This window comes from Lichenostomus cassidix, unplaced genomic scaffold, assembly GCF_008360975.1.
Source record: "Lichenostomus cassidix isolate B80296 unplaced genomic scaffold, HeHo_3.0 HiC_scaffold_40, whole genome shotgun sequence".
Classification (NCBI taxonomy): domain Eukaryota; kingdom Metazoa; phylum Chordata; class Aves; order Passeriformes; family Meliphagidae; genus Lichenostomus; species Lichenostomus cassidix.
The window spans coordinates 1186074-1201274 of record NW_028147459.1 but is presented as its reverse complement, the minus strand read 5'-3'; the positions used below and the strand labels follow the sequence as shown (position 1 = coordinate 1201274).

Here is a 15201-nt window from a genome sequence, read left to right as displayed (position 1 = left end):
TTTGGGGTGGTTTGGGGGATCCCTGGTGGGCTTTGGGTTCCATTTTGGGGTTTTGGGGTCCTTTTTGGGGATTTTGGGGTCCTTTTTGGGGATCCATGTGGGGTTTGGGTTCCGGTTTTGGGGTCATTTTTGGGGGTTTTGGGGTCTCAGCACTCTCAATTTCGGGGGTTTGCTGTTGGGGGGTCCTGGGGGTCTTACCTTTGGGGTGTCCCCAATTTGGGGGGGTCGCTCTGATTTTGGGGTGTCCCCAATTTGGGGGGGTCCCTGAGCATTTTGAGGATCCCCAATTTGGGGGTCCCGACTTTTGAGAATTCCTAAATCTGGGACAATCCCAAAAAAATCCCCAAAAAATTGGAACTTTACAATTTTGGGACAAAAAACCCCAAACCAGCCCCGTTTTTTGGGGTTCACTCCCCATTTTTGGGGGTCCCTAACCCCCCCTGTGCCCCCCAAAAGCTGGGTCACCCCTCCGAGCTGCCCCCCCAGCCTGTCCCCAACTACGAGGACAACGAGGACTTCCTGCGCCGCGTGCACCACGTGCTGCTCGAGGTGAGGCTGTCCCCAAATTCGGGGGGTCCCCAAAATCTGGGGGGCCCTCTGGGGGGACTGTCCCCAAGCCCAGATGTCCCCAAATCTCGGGGGAGCTGAGGGGGCTGTCCCCAAATCTCGGGGGTCCCGAAAAAGGGGGCTGTCCCCAAGCCCGAGGGTCCCCCTGAGGAGGTTGTCCCCAAATCTGGGGGTCCCCAAGCCCAGGTGTCCCCAAGCCCAGGGTTCCCCCTGAAGGGACTGTCCCCAAGCCCAGATGTCCCCAAATCCCAGGTGTCCCCAACCCCGGGGGTCCCCAAATCTCGGGGATCCCCCTGAGAGGAGTGTCCCCAACCCCAGGTGTCCCCAAATCTCAGTGTCCCCAACCCCAGGTGTCCCCAATCCCAGGTGTCCCCAATCCCGGGGGTCCTCAAATCCCAGATGTCCCCAAATCCCAGATGTCCCCAAATCCTGAGGATCCCCCAATCTGGGCTGTCCCCAACCCCAGGTGTCCCCAAATCTCAGGGGTCCGCAACCCCAGGTGTCCCCAAATCTCAGTGTCCCCAACCCCAGGTGTCCCCAAATTTTGAGGATCCCCCTGAGGGAACTGTCCCCAACCCCAGATGTCCCCAAATCTGATTTCCCCCCAATTTCCCCCCTGGCAGGTGGAGGTGCAGGAAGGAGCTCTGCTCTGTCCCGACTCGGGGCGTCGCTTCCCCATCTCCAGGGGGATCCCCAAATCCCAGATGTCCCCAAATCTCAGGGATCCCCCTGAGAGGGGTGTCCCCAGTCCTGGGGATCCCCAACTCCAGGTGTCCCCAATCCCAGGGGTCCCCAAATCCCAGATGTCCCCAAATCCTGGGGATCCCCCAATCTGGGCTGTCCCCAACCCCAGGTGTCCCCAAATCTCAGGGATGGGTGTCCCCAAATCTGGGTTGTCCCCAACCCCAGGTGTCCCCAAATCTCAGGTGTCCCCAAATCTGGGCTGTCCCCAACCCCAGGTGTCCCCAAATCTCAGGGGTCCGCAACCCCAGGTGTCCCCAAATCTCAGGTGTCCCCAAACCCCAGATGTCCCCAAATCTGATTTCCCCCAATTTCCCGGCAGGTGGAGGTGCAGGAAGGAGCTCTGCTCTGTCCCGACTCGGGGCGTCGCTTCCCCATCTCCAGGGGGATCCCCAAATCCCAGATGTCCCCAAATCTCAGGGATCCCCCTGAGAGGGGTGTCCCCAGTCCTGGGGATCCCCAACTCCAGGTGTCCCCAAATCTGGGGGATCCCCCTGAGAGGGGTGTCCCCAATCCCAGGTGTCCCCAACTCCAGGTGTCCCCAATCCCAGGGGTCCCCAAATCCCAGATGTCCCCAAATCCTGAGGATCCCCAAATCTGGGCTGTCCCCAACCCCAGGTGTCCCCAACCCCAGGTGTCCCCAACCCCAGGTGTCCCCAAATCTCAGTGTCCCCAACCCCAGGTGTCCCCAACCCCAGGTGTCCCCAACCCCAGGTGTCCCCAAATCTCAGGTGTCCCCAACCCCGGGTGTCCCCAAATCTGATTTCCCCCCAATTTCCTGGCAGGTGGAGGTGCAGGAAGGAGCTCTGCTCTGTCCCGACTCGGGGCGTCGCTTCCCCATCTCCAGGGGGATCCCCAACATGCTGCTGAGCGAGGAGGAGACCTGAACCCCCCCTGGGACCCCAAAAATTCCCGGGCAGGGGTCCTGAACCCCCTCTGGGACCCCCAAATTCCCGGGCAGGGGTCCTGAACCCCCCCTGGGACCCCCAAATTCCTGGGCAGGGGTTCTGAACCCCCCCTGGGACCCCCAAATTCCTGGGCAGGGGTCCTGAACCCCCCCTGGGACCCCAAAAATTCCCGGGCAGGGGTCCTGAACCCCCCCTGGGACCCCCAAATTCCCGGGCAGGGGTCCTGAACCCCCCCCTGGGACCCCCAAATTCCTGGGCAGGGATCCCCAAAACTGCCTGAGCCTCTTCTTTAATAAAGGATGGATTGCGGTGGGGGAAATCCTGAATTTTTGTGGGTTTTAGCTCAAGATTTCAGTTGGATTTGAGCTGAATTTAGCCCAAATTTACCCTGAATTTAGCCCAAATTTCTGCGGGTTTAGCCCAAAATGTCAGCTGAATTTTACCCCAAATTTCTGCGGTTTTAGCCCGAAATTTCACTTGGATTTCGGCTGAATTTACCCCAATTTTACCTGAATTTACCCCAAATTTCTGTGGTTTTAGCCCAAAATTTCAGCTGAATTTACCTCAATTTTACCTGAATTTACCCCAAAATTTCACCTGAATTTACCTCAATTTTACCTGAATTTACCCCAAAATTTCACCTGAATTTTTCCCAGAATTTCACCAGAATTTCACCTGAATTCACCCCGATTTACCCTGAATTTACCACAATTTACCTTGAATTTTTCCCCAATTTCACCTGATTTTACCCCAAAATTTCACCTGAATTTCAGCTGAATTTACCCCAATTTTACCTGAATTTACCCCAAAATTTCACTGAATTTATCTCAATTTTACCTGAATTTATCTCAATTTTACCTGAATTTACCCTGAATTTACCCCAATTTCACCTAAATTTACCCCAAAAATTCACCTGAATTTACCCCGATTTACCCTGAATTTTACCCCAAATTTCTGCAGTTTTACCCCAAAATTTCACCCGAATTTACCCCAATTTCACCTGAATTTATCCTGAATTTACCTCAATTTTACCTGAATTTACCCCAAAATTTATCCTGAATTTTATCCCAAAATTTCACCTGAATTTTTCCCCAATTTCACCTGAATTTACCCCAAAATTTCACCTGAATTTACCCCAATTTCACCTGAATTTACCCCAAAATTTCACCTGAATTTACCCCAATTTCACCTGAATTTTACCCCAAAATTTCACTTCAATTTGACCTGAATTTACCCCAAAATTTCACCTGAATTTTTCCCCAATTTCACCTGAATTTACCACAAAATTTCACCTGAATTTACCCCAATTTACCCTGAATTTTACCCCAAAATCTACTCCAAAATTTCACCTGAATTTACCCTGAATTTCCCCCAATTTCACCTAAATTTACCCTGAATTTTACCCCAAATTTCTGCAGTTTTACCCCAAAATTTCACCTGAATTTACCTCAATTTTACCTGAATTTACCCCAAAATTTATCCTGAATTTTACCCCAAAATTTCACCTGAATTTCACCTGAATTTACCACAATTTACCTTGAATTTTTCCCCAATTTCACCTGAATTTAGCCCAATTTCCCCTGAATTTTTCCCAAAATTTCACCTGAATTTCACCTGAATTTGCCCCAATTTCACCTGAATTTACCCCAAAATTTCACCTGAATTTACCCCAATTTACCCTGAATTTACCCCAATTTCACCTGAATTTTTCCCCAATTTCACCTGAATTTACCCCAATTTTATCTGAATTTTACCCCAAAATTTCACCTGAATTTCACCTGGATTTACCCCAAAATTTCATCTGAATTTACCCAAATTTACCCTGAATTTTACCCCAAAATTTCATCTGAATTTTACCCCAATTTCACCTGAATTTACCACAAAATTTCACCTGAATTTACCCCAAAATTTCACCTGAATTTCAGCTGAATTTACCCCAATTTTACCTGAATTTACCCCAAATTTCACCTGAATTTTTCCCAAAATTTCACCTGAATTTACCTCAATTTTACCTGAATTTACCCTGAATTTACCCTGAATTTCACCTAAATTTACCCCAAAATTTCACCTGAATTTACCCTGAATTTACCTCAATTTTACCTGAATTTACCCCAAAATTTATCCTGAATTTTATCCCAAAATTTCACCTGAATTTACCCCAATTTACCTTGAATTTTTCCCCAATTTCACCTGAATTTACCCCAAAATTTCACCTGAATTTACCCCAATTTACCCTGAATTTTACCCAAAATTTCTGCAGTTTTAGCCCAAAATTTCACCTGAATTTACCCTAAATTTACCCCAAAATTTCACCTAAATTTCACCTGAATTTACCCTGATTTACCCTGAGTTTTACCCCAAATTTCTGCAGTTTTACCCCAAAATTTCACCTGAATTTACCCTGAATTTGCCTCAATTTCACCTGAATTTACCCCAAAATTTCACCTGAATTTCAGCTGAATTTACCCCAATTTCACCTGAATTTTACCCCAATTTCACCTGATTTTACCCCAAAATTTCACCTGAATTTACCCAAATTTACCCTGAATTTACCCCAAAATTTCATCTGAATTTTACCCCAATTTACCCTGAATTTACCACAAAATTTCACCTGAATTTACCCCAATTTCCCCTGAATTTTACCCCAAAATTTCACCTGGATTTACCCCAAAATTTCATCTGAATTTACCCAAATTTACCCTGAATTTTACCCCAAAATTTCATCTAAATTTTACCCCAATTTCACCTGAATTTACCACAAAATTTCACCTGAATTTTACCCAAACTTTCACCTGAATTTCACCTGAATTAACCCCAATTTTACCTGAATTTACCCCAAAGTTCACCTGAATTTTTCCCAAAATTTCACCTGAATTTACCTCAATTTTACCTGAATTTACCCTGAATTTACCCCAATTTTACCTGAATTTTCCCCAAAATTTCACCTGAATTTACCCCAATTTTACCTGAATTTTCCCCAAAATTTCACCTGAATTTACCCCAATTTACCCTGAATTTTACCCCAAATTTCTGCAGTTTTACCCCCCAATTTCACCTGAATTTACCTCAATTTTACCTGAATTTACCCCAATTTCACCTGAATTTAGCCCAATTTACCTTGAATTTTACCCCAAATTTCTGCAGTTTTAGCCCAAAATTCCATCTGAATTTACCCCAATTTCACCTGAATTTACCCTGAATTTGCCTCAATTTCAGCTGAATTTACCCCAAAATTTCACCTGAATTTCAGCTGAATTTGCCCCAATTTCACCTGAATTTTACCCCAATTTCACCTAAATTTACCCCAAAATTTCACCTGAATTTACCCCAATTTACCTTGAATTTTTCCCCAGTTTCACCTGAATTTTACCCCAAAATTTCACCTGAATTTCACCCCAAAATTTCACCTGAATTTCACCTGAATTTACCCTGAATTTTACCGCAAAATTTCATCTGAATTTACCCCAAAATTTCACCCAAATTTACCCTGAATTTTAGTCCAAAATTTCACCTGAATTTACCCCAATTTACCCCAAAATTTCCTCCTCCCCGCTGAGTCTGGGGGCGTGGCCTGTGAGCTTCATTTGCATATCATTTGCATATTAAAGATGCTAATTAATCTGTATTTTTATTTAAATACCTGTTTGTGTCTGATTTGCCTTCATTTGCATAATTCTCTTTTTCTCCAAAATTTTCCTTTTTTCCCCCAAATTCCCCTTTTTTCCCAAATTTCCAAATCTCGATTTTTCCCCAAATCTCACCATTATTTTCCTCCAAAAATTCAATTTTTTTGCCCAAAAATTCTCTTATTTTGCTCCAAAATCTCCTGATTTTTTTCCTCCAAAAATTCCCTTTTTTTGCTCCCAAAATTCCCTTTTTTTGCCTCAATATCTCCCATTTTTCCCCCAAATCTCACCATTATTTTCCAAAAAAATTCCCTTATTTTTCCCCAAAATCTCCTGATTTTTTCCCAAATCTCACCATTATTTTCCTCCAAAAATTCAATTTTTTTGCTCCCAAAATTCCATTTTTTTGCCTCAATATCTCCCATTTTTACCCCCAAATCTCACCATTATTTTCCTCCAAAAATTCCCCTTTTTTGCCCCCAAAATTTCCTTTTTTTTCCCAAATCTCACCATTATTTTCCAAAAAAAAATCCCTTTTTTTTGCCTCAAAATCTCCTGATTTTTTCCCCCAAATCTCACCATTATTTTCCTCCAAAAATTCCCTTTTTTTGCCCCAAAATTCCCTTTTTTTGCCCCAAAATCTCCTGATTTTTTCCCCCAAATCTCACCATTATTTTCCAAAAAAAATCCCTTTTTTTGCCCCCAAAATTCCCTTTTTTGCCCCCAAATCTCCTTTTTTTTCCCTAAATCTCACCATTATTTTCCAAAAAAAATTCAATTTTTTTGCCCCCAAAATTCTCTTATTTTGCTCCAAAATCTCCTGATTTTTTTCCCAAATCTCACCATTATTTTCCTCCAAAAATTCAATTTTTTTGCCCAAAAATTCCCTTATTTTGCCCCAAAAATCTCCTGATTTTTTCCCCCAAATCTCACCATTATTTTCCAAAAAAAATCCCTTTTTTTGCCCCAAAATCTCCTGATTTTTTCCCCAAATCTCACCATTATTTTCCAAAAAAAATTCCCTTTTTTTGCTCCCAAAATTCCCTTTTTTTGCCCCAAAATCTCCTTTTTTTTCCCCAAATCTCACCATTATTTTCCTCCAAAAATTCCCTTTTTTTTCCCCAAAATCTCCTGATTTTTTTCCCAAATCTCACCATTATTTTCCTCCAAAAATTCAATTTTTTTGCCCAAAAATTCCCTTATTTTGCTCCAAAATCTCCTGATTTTTTTCCCAAATCTCACCATTATTTTCCTAAAAAAATTCCCTTTTTTGCCCCAAAATCTCCTGATTTTTTTTCCAAATCTCACCATTATTTTCCTCCAAAAATTCCCTTTTTTTGCCCCCAAAATTCCCTTTTTTTTGCCTCAAAATCTCCTTTTTTTTCCCAAATCTCACCATTATTTTCCTAAAAAAATTCCCTTATTTTTCCCCAAAATCTCCTGATTTTTCCCCCAAATCTCACCATTATTTTCCTCCAAAAATTCCCTTTTTTTGCCCCCAAAATTCCCTTTTTTTGCCCCCAAAATTCCCTTTTTTTTGCCTCAAAATCGGCTGTTTTTTTCCCCAAATCTCACCATTATTTTCCTTCAAAAATTCCCTTTTTTGCCCCAAAATCTCCCATTTTTTTCCCCAAATCTCACCATTATTTTCCAAAAAAAATCCCTTTTTTTGCCCCCAAAATTCCCTTTTTTTGCCTCAATATCTCCCATTTTTGCCCCCAAATCTCACCATTATTTTCCAAAAAAAATTCCCTTTTTTTGCCCCAAAATTCCCTTTTTTCCCCAAAAATCTCCAACTATTTTGGAGATTTGAATTTGGAATTTTCCATTCAAATATTTTGAATTTTTCCCACAAATCCAATTAAAAAATTCCCTTTTTTTCCCGCCAAAATCCCTAATTTTCACCTCTCCGCTGCTCCTCCGGGTGAAAAATCCGGTCGGATGGAAAGGAAAACATTTGAAATAAAGAATTTTTGGGAGAAAATTTGAGATTTTTTTGGGGGATTTTGGGGAGAAAAAATCGGAGATTTTGGGGAATTTTTTTGGAAACACCTGGAGAAGCTCTCCTGCAATTCGGGAAGCTCCGGGAGGATGTTTTTCGGCCTCCAGGGATCACCAGGAATTTTTTCCAACAATTCCGGATCACCTGGAATTTTTCCCGGGAATTCCGCATCACCTGGGAGGACCCGGGATACACCTGGGAGGACCAACCCCTCTCTATGATCCCAGAGCGCCTCTCGCGGCGCTCCTTCCGCCTCCCCGCCTCGCTGGTTTCCGGCGGCGGCGGGCGGAAGTGACGTCAGCGCGCAGCGGCGGCGGCGGCCTGAGGCGGGAGCGGCGGTTGGAGCGGCTGAGGGGACGGTGAGGCCTGAGGGGACTTTGGGGACACTGAGGGGACACTGAGGGGACACGGAGGGGACATTAAGGGGTGGGGAGGGGTGGGGAGGGGGGAGGGGAGCGGCGGGAAGGGCTGGAGGGGCGGGAGGGGGGAGGGGAGGCTGTGAGGGGAGGGAGGGCCTGGAGTGTCGCCTCGGTGTCGCCTCAGTGTCGCTTCGGTGTCCCCTTAGTGTCGCCTTTAGTGTTCCCTCAGTGTTCCCTCAGTGTCCTCTTAGTGTCGCCTTTAGTGTCCCTTCAGTGTCCCCTTAATGTCGCCTTTAGTGTCCCCTCAGTGTCCCCTCACTGTCCCCCTCAGTGTCCCTTTAATGTCCCCTTTAGTGTTCCCTCAGTGTCCCCTCCATGTCCCCACACTGTCCCTCACTGTCCCCTCAATGATGTCCCCTCACTGTCCCCTTTAGTGTCTCCTCAGTGTCCCTTCAGTGTCCCTTCAGTGTCCCCTCAATGTCCCCTCCCCGTCCCCTCAATCTCCCCACACTGTCCCCTCAATGATGTCCCCTCCCTGTCCCTCCCTGTCCCCTCCATGTCCCCTCAATGATGTCCCCTCCCTGTCCCCACGCTGTCCCCTCACTGTCCCCTCAATGATGTCCCCTCAACATCCCCTCCCTGTCCCTCCCTGTCCTCTCCCTGTCCCCTCAATATCCCCTCGCTGTCCCCTCAATGTCCACTCGATGTCCCCTCAGTGTCCCCAGGCATGACGTCCTCCACATCACCAAAGCACCAGGACCTCTGAGCTGTCCCTGTGTCCCCTCACTGTCCCTCCCTGTCCCTCACTATCCCCTCCCTGTCCCCTGCTGTCCCCTCCCTGTCCCTCACTGTCCCCGTGTCCCATCCCTGTCCCTTCCCTGTCCCCTCCCTGTCCCCTGCTGTCCCCTCCCTGTCCCTCACTGTCCCTCCCTGTCCCCTGCTGTCCCTCCCTATCCCCTCCCTGTCCCTCCCTGTCCCTCACTGTCCCTCCCGTCTCCTCCTGTTCTCCACTGTCCCTCCCTGTCCCCTGCTGTCCCTCCCCGTCCCCTGCTGTCCCTCCCTGTCCCTCACTGTCCCCTGCTGTCCCTCCCTGTCCCCTCCCTGTCCCTCACTGTCCCTCCCTGTCCCCTCACTGTCCCCTGCTGTCCCCAGGCACCATGTCGTCGACGTCCCAGAAGCACAGGGACTTCGTGGCCGAGCCGATGGGTGACAAGCCGGTGGGGACCTTGGCTGGCATTGGGGACGTGCTGGGCAGGAAGCTGGAGGAGAAGGGCTTTGACAAGGTGCCACTTGGGGACACTGGGGACACGCTGGGACAACGGGGGGACACTGGGGACACGCTGGGACAGGATGTCCCCAACCCCTGGTGACATCCCTGTGGCTTGGGGACGTTCCTGGTGCTCTGTGAGGAGAGAGAGCTGTTGGGGACAGGGGGACAGGAGCACCTTGGGGACACTGAGGGGAGTTTGAATGACCCTTAGGGATGTCCCCAACCCCCTGGTGACACTGCTGTCCCCACCCCTGTCCCCATCCCTGTCCCCTCCCCAGGCATTCAGGGTCCTGGAGCAGCTCCTGGTGCTCCATAGGGATCAGGAGCTGTTGGTGACAGGAGGAGTTAGGGGGGACAGGAGCGCCTTGGGGACACTGAGGGGAGTTTGAATGACCCTTAGGGATGTCCCCAACCCCTGGTGACACTGCTGTCCCCACCCCTGTCCCCTCCCCAGGTGCTGGAGCAGCTCCTGGTGCTCAACAAGCATCAGAAACCATTAGGAACACAGGGCTGGGGTTGGACAGAACCCCCTTGGGGACACTGAGGGGAGTTCTAATGACCCTCAGTGATGTCCCCAACCCCCTGGTGACACTGCTGTCCCCACCCCTGTCCCCATTCCTGATCCTGGAGCAGCTCCTGGTGCTCCATAATGATCAGAAACCATTAGGAACACAGGGCTGGGGTGGGACAGGTCACCTTCAGGGTCACTCGGGATGGGTGACAATGACCCTCAGGGATGTCCCCACCCCCTGGTGACACTCCTGGTGACACTCCTGGTGACACTGCTGTCCCCTCCCCAGGCCTATGTGGTGCTGGGGCAGCTCCTGGTGCTCCATAGGGATCAGGAGCTGTTGGGAGCTGAGGAAGTTAGGTGGGACAGAACCCCCTTGGGGACACTGAGGGGAGTTCTAATGACCCTCAGGGATGTCCCCAACCCCCTGGTGACACTGCTGTCTCAACCCCTGTCCCCTCCCCAGGTGCTGGAGCAGCTCCTGGTGCTCCATAAGCATCATAAGCCATGGGAACACGGGGCTGGGGTGGGACAGGTCACCTCGGGGTCACTCGGGATGGGTGACAATGACCCTCAGGGATGTCCCCAACCCCTGGTGACACTGCTGGTGACACTGCTGTCCCCTCCCCAGTCATTCGTGGTGCTGGAGCAGCTCCTGGTGCTCCATAGGGATCAGGATCTGTTGGTGACAGGAGGAGTTAGGGGGACAGGAGCACCTTGGGGACACTGAGGGGAGTTCGAATGACCCTCAGGGATGTCCCCAACCCCCTGGTGACACTGCTGTCCCCACCCCTGTCCCCATCCCTGTCCCCTCCCCAGGCATTCAGGGTCCTGGAGCAGCTCCTGGTGCTCCATAGGGATCAGGAGCTGTTGGTGACAGGAGGAGTTAGGGGGGACAGGAGCACCTTGGGGACACTGAGGGGAGTTTCAATGACTCTTAGAGATGTCCCCAACCCCTGGTGACACTGCTGTCCCCATCCCTGTCCCCTCCCCAGGTGTTTATGGTCCTGGAGCAGCTCCTGGTGCTCCATAAGGATCAGGAGCTGTTGGTGACAGGAGGAGTTAGGGGGGACAGGAGCACCTTGGGGACACTGTGGGGAGTTTCAATGACTCTTAGAGATGTCCCCAACCCCTGGTGACACTCCTGGTGACACTGCTGTCCCCTCCCCAGGCATTCATGGTCCTGGAGCAGCTCCTGGTTCTCCATAATGATTAGAAACCATTAGGAACACAGGGCTGGGGTTGGACAGAACCCCCTTGGGGACACTGAGGGGAGTTTGAATGACCCTCAGGGATGTCCCCAACCCCCTGGTGACACTGCTGTCCCCACCCCTGTGCCCTCCCCAGGCGTACGTGGTGCTGGAGCAGCTCCTGGTGCTCCATAAGGATCAGGAGCTGTTGGTGACAGGAGGAGTTAGGGGGGACAGGAGTACCTTGGGGACACTGAGGGGAGTTTGAATGACTCTTAGGGATGTCCCCAACCCCTGGTGACACTGCTGTCCCCATCCCTGTCCCCACCCCAGGCATTCATGGTCCTGGAGCAGCTCCTGGTTCTCTATAAGCATCAGAAACCATTAGGAACACAGGGCTGGGGTTGGACAGAACCCCCTTGGGGACACTGAGGGGAGTTCTAATGACCCTCAGCGATGTCCCCAACCCCCTGGTGACACTGCTGTCCCCACCCCTGTCCCCATCCCTGATCCTGGAGCAGCTCCTGGTGCTCCATAAGCATCATAAGCCATGGGAACACGGGCCTGGGGTGGGGCAGGACACCTTCAGGGTCACTCGGGATGGGTGACAACGACCCTGAGGGATGTCCCCAACCCCCTGGTGACACTGCTGTCCCCTCCCCTGTCCCCTCCCCAGGTGTTTATGGTCCTGGAGCAGCTCCTGGTGCACCACAAGCATCAGAAACCATTAGGAACACAGGGCTGGGGTTGGACAGAACCCCCTTGGGGACACTGAGGGGAGTTCTAATGACCCTCAGGGATGTCCCCACCCCCTGGTGACACTCCTGGTGACACTCCTGGTGACACTGCTGTCCCCTCCCAGGCCTACGTGGTGCTGGGGCAGTTCCTGGTGCTCCATAAGCATCAGGAGCTGTTGGGAGCTGAGGAAGTTAGGTGGGACAGGACCCCCTTGGGGACACTGAGGGGAGTTCTAATGACCCTCAGCGATGTCCCCAACCCCTGGTGACACTGCTGTCCCCATCCCTGTCCCCATCCCTGATCCTGGAGCAGCTCCTGGTGCTCCATAATGATCAGAAACCATTAGGAACACAGGGCTGGGGTGGGACAGGTCACCTCGGGGTCACTGGGGATGGGTGACAACGACCCTCAGGGATGTCCCCACCCCCTGGTGACACTGCTGTCCCCACCCCTGTCCCCTCCCCAGGCCTATGTGGTGCTGGGGCAGTTCCTGGTGCTGCGCAAGGACGAGGAGCTGTTCCGGGAGTGGCTCAAGGAGACGTGTGGAGCCAACGCCAAACAGAGCCGCGACTGCTCGGGCTGCCTGCGCGAGTGGTGCGACGCCTTCCTCTGAGCCCCCCGAATTCGGGCACCCCTGACCCCCCCCCGCACCCCAAAATCCATCCTGGCACCCCAAAAACTCATCCTGGCATCCTGAAATACATCCTGGCACCCCGAAATATATCCTGGCAGCCTGAAATATGTCCTGGCAGCCTGAAATATGTCCTGGCAGCCTGAAATATATCCTGGCAGCCCAAAATCTTTCGTTCTGGCGCCACGAAATCCCATCCTGGCATCGACAGAATTCATTCTGACACCCCAAAAACCCATCCTGGCACCCCAAAATCCATCCTGGCACCCCAAAATCCCATCCTGGCATCCTGAAATATATCCTGGCACCCCGAAATATATCCTGGCAGCCTGAAATACGTCCTGGCAGCCCAAAATCTTTCGTTCTGGCGCCATGAAATCCCATCCTGGCATCCCAAAATTCATTCTGACACCCCAAAATCCCATCCTGGTACCCCAAAAACCCATCCTGGCATCGTAAAATCCATCCTGGCATCCTAAAATACATCCTGGCAGCCTGAAATATATCCTGGCAGCCCGAAATCTTTCGTTCTGGCGCCACGAAATCCCATCCTGGCATTGACAGAATTCATTCTGACACCCCAAAAATCCCATCCTGGCACCCTAAAATTCATCCTGGTACCCCAAAAACCCATCCTGGCATCCTAAAATTCATGCTGGCACCCTGAAATATATCCTGGCATCCCAAAAATCCATTCTGGTACCCCAAAAACCCATCCTGGCATCCCCAAAATCCCATCCTGGCACCCCAAAATTCATGCTGGTATCCCAAAAACTCATCCTGGCATCCTAAAATCCATCCTGGCATCCTAAAATACATCCTGGTATCCCCAAAATCCATCCTGGCACCCTGAAATCCCATCCTGGCATCCCCAAAATCTTTCATCCTGGTATCCTAAAATCCATCCTGGCACCACGAAATCCAACCTGCTACCCAAAATCTTTCATCCTGGCACCCCAAATCCATCCTGGCGCCTCAAAAATCCATCCTGGTACCCCAAAATCCCATCCTGGCATCCTAAGATTCATTCTGGCATCCTAAAAATCCATCCTGGTATCCTAAAATTCATTCTGGCGCCACGAAATCTTTTATCCTGGTACCCCAAAATCCATCCTGGCACCCTGAAATATATCCTGGCACCCCAAAAACCCATCCTGGCACCCCAAAATCCATCCTGGTATCCAAAATCTTTCATCCTGGAATCCCAAAATCCCATCCTGGCACCTCAAAAACCCATCCTGGTACCCCAAAGTCCATCCTGGAACCACGGAATGCCCAAACTGCCGGCGAGTTCCAGCTGCTGGACATCCCTCGGAGGGGCTGGTGGACCCCAAAAGCAGCTCTGGGGACCCCAAAAGCAGCTCTGGGGACCCCAAAAGCAGCTCTGGGGACCCCAAAAGCAGCTCTGGGACCCCAAAACCAGCTCTGGGGACCCTCAAAGCCCCATAGGGACTCCAAAACCAGCTCCGGGGACCCCAAAACCCCCACAGAGACCCCAAAATTCAGCTCTGGGTACCTCCATCTCCCTTGGGGATCCCAAAAATCAGTTCTGGGGACCCCAAAGCTCCACAGTGACCCCAAAATCAGCTCCGGGGACCCCAAAACCACCTCTGGGGACCTCCAACCCCCTTGGGGATCCCAAAAATCAGCTCTGGGGACTCCAAAACCAGCTCTGGGGACCCTCAAACCCCCACAGGGACCCCAGAACCAGATTTGAGGACCCCAAAAATCAGCTCTGGGGACCTCAAAACCCCCACAGAGACCCCAAAATTCAGCTCTGGGGACCCCAAAGCTCCACAGTGACCCCAAAACCAGCTCTGGGGACCCCAAAACCAGCTCTAGGGAACCCCAACACCCTCATGGACCCCAGAACCAGATTTGGGGACCCCAAAAATCAGCTCTGGGGACCCCCAAACCCCCACAGAGACCCCAAAACCAGCTCTGGGGACCCCAAAACCACCTCTGGGACCCCAAAACCCCCAGAGAGACCCCAAACTCCAGCTCTAGGGAACCCCAACACCTTCGGGGACCCCAGAACCAGATTTGGGGACCCCAAAACCACCTCTGGGGACCCCAAAACCACCTCTGGGGACCCCAAAACCAGCTCACTCGCCCCCCAAAACTGGCTCTGGGGACCCCAAACCCCCTCGGGGACCCCAAAAATCAGCTCTGGGGACCCCAAAACCCCCACAGAGACCCCAAAATCAGCTCTGGGGACCCCAAAACCAGTTCTGGGGACCCCAAAACCCCCACAGAGACCCCAAAACCAGCTCTGGGGACCCTCAAACCCCCACAGGGACCCCAGAACCAGATTTGGGGACCCCATTGGTGTTAATTAGGACCCTAATTGGTGTTAATTAGGGATTCATTAGGGTGGGATTTTGGGGTGCAGCCCCTTTTTACCGAGGAGGTTTGTGTTAATTTTGGGGTGCTCCCCTCCCCCCCCCGCGGGGGGATCGCTGTTATTTTGGGGGTGCTCCCCTCCCCCCCCCTCCTCCAGTTTGTTTGTAAAAGGATTTTCTAAACAATAAAAGTTTTGCTGTGCTGGATCCGGATGGGTCCTGCCCCTGGGGGGGAGAAATTTGGGATTTTGGGGGCAAAAAATTGGGGTTTTGGGGAGAAATTGGATTTTGGGGGAAAACATTGGGATTTGGGGCA

At 50.6% G+C, this 15201-nt stretch overlaps 2 protein-coding genes and 2 long non-coding RNA genes across 10 annotated transcripts in view; 2 read left to right on the top strand and 2 right to left on the bottom strand.

Moving 5' to 3' along the window:
• Positions 1-2542, top strand: part of TRMT112 (tRNA methyltransferase activator subunit 11-2) — an 8437-nt gene extending 5895 nt beyond the window's left edge. Inside the window, exons 3-5 of the mRNA XM_085046588.1 lie at positions 457-549; positions 2094-2203; positions 2454-2542. Coding sequence (XP_084902714.1) covers positions 457-549; positions 2094-2195 — 195 coding nt within the window. The 3' untranslated portion in view covers positions 2196-2203; positions 2454-2542. The remainder of the gene's footprint in view (positions 1-456; positions 550-2093; positions 2204-2453) is intronic.
• A 392-nt stretch (positions 2543-2934) lies between these two features.
• Positions 2935-4437, bottom strand: LOC146422452 (uncharacterized). 2 transcript variants are annotated; one of them, XR_014848174.1, is made up of 6 exons: positions 4364-4437; positions 4108-4162; positions 3722-3775; positions 3318-3384; positions 3130-3216; positions 2935-2989 (listed from the first exon to the last, which is right to left on the bottom strand). It is a non-coding gene; the product is annotated as an uncharacterized LOC146422452 (long non-coding RNA). The 2 variants fall into 2 exon arrangements; XR_014848175.1 differs by lacking the exons at positions 3722-3775; positions 4108-4162; positions 4364-4437 and having other exon boundaries at positions 3362-3431.
• Positions 4438-8046: 3609 nt separating this feature from the next.
• On the top strand, positions 8047-13730 carry BANF1 (barrier to autointegration nuclear assembly factor 1). 5 transcript variants are annotated; one of them, XR_014848142.1, is made up of 4 exons: positions 8047-8203; positions 9356-9486; positions 12379-12585; positions 13666-13730. XR_014848142.1 is itself a non-coding variant. In XM_085046598.1 (3 exons), exons 2-3 carry the CDS (start codon positions 9361-9363, stop codon positions 12523-12525), a joined length of 273 nt encoding a protein of 90 aa, XP_084902724.1. In that variant the 5' UTR covers positions 8047-8203; positions 9356-9360; the 3' UTR covers positions 12526-12657. The 5 variants fall into 5 exon arrangements, 3 of the variants coding, with proteins under 3 accessions (XP_084902724.1, XP_084902725.1, XP_084902726.1); XR_014848143.1 differs by lacking the exon at positions 13666-13730 and adding an exon at positions 12779-12879 and having other exon boundaries at positions 12379-12591; XM_085046598.1 differs by lacking the exon at positions 13666-13730 and having other exon boundaries at positions 12379-12657.
• Positions 12457-14519, bottom strand: LOC146422450 (uncharacterized). 2 transcript variants are annotated; one of them, XR_014848150.1, is made up of 5 exons: positions 14348-14519; positions 13477-13977; positions 13206-13392; positions 12779-12832; positions 12457-12591 (listed from the first exon to the last, which is right to left on the bottom strand). It is a non-coding gene; the product is annotated as an uncharacterized LOC146422450 (long non-coding RNA). The 2 variants fall into 2 exon arrangements; XR_014848151.1 differs by lacking the exons at positions 12779-12832; positions 14348-14519 and having other exon boundaries at positions 12496-12591; positions 13174-13392; positions 13477-13666.
• Between the last annotated feature and the right edge of the window lie 682 nt (positions 14520-15201).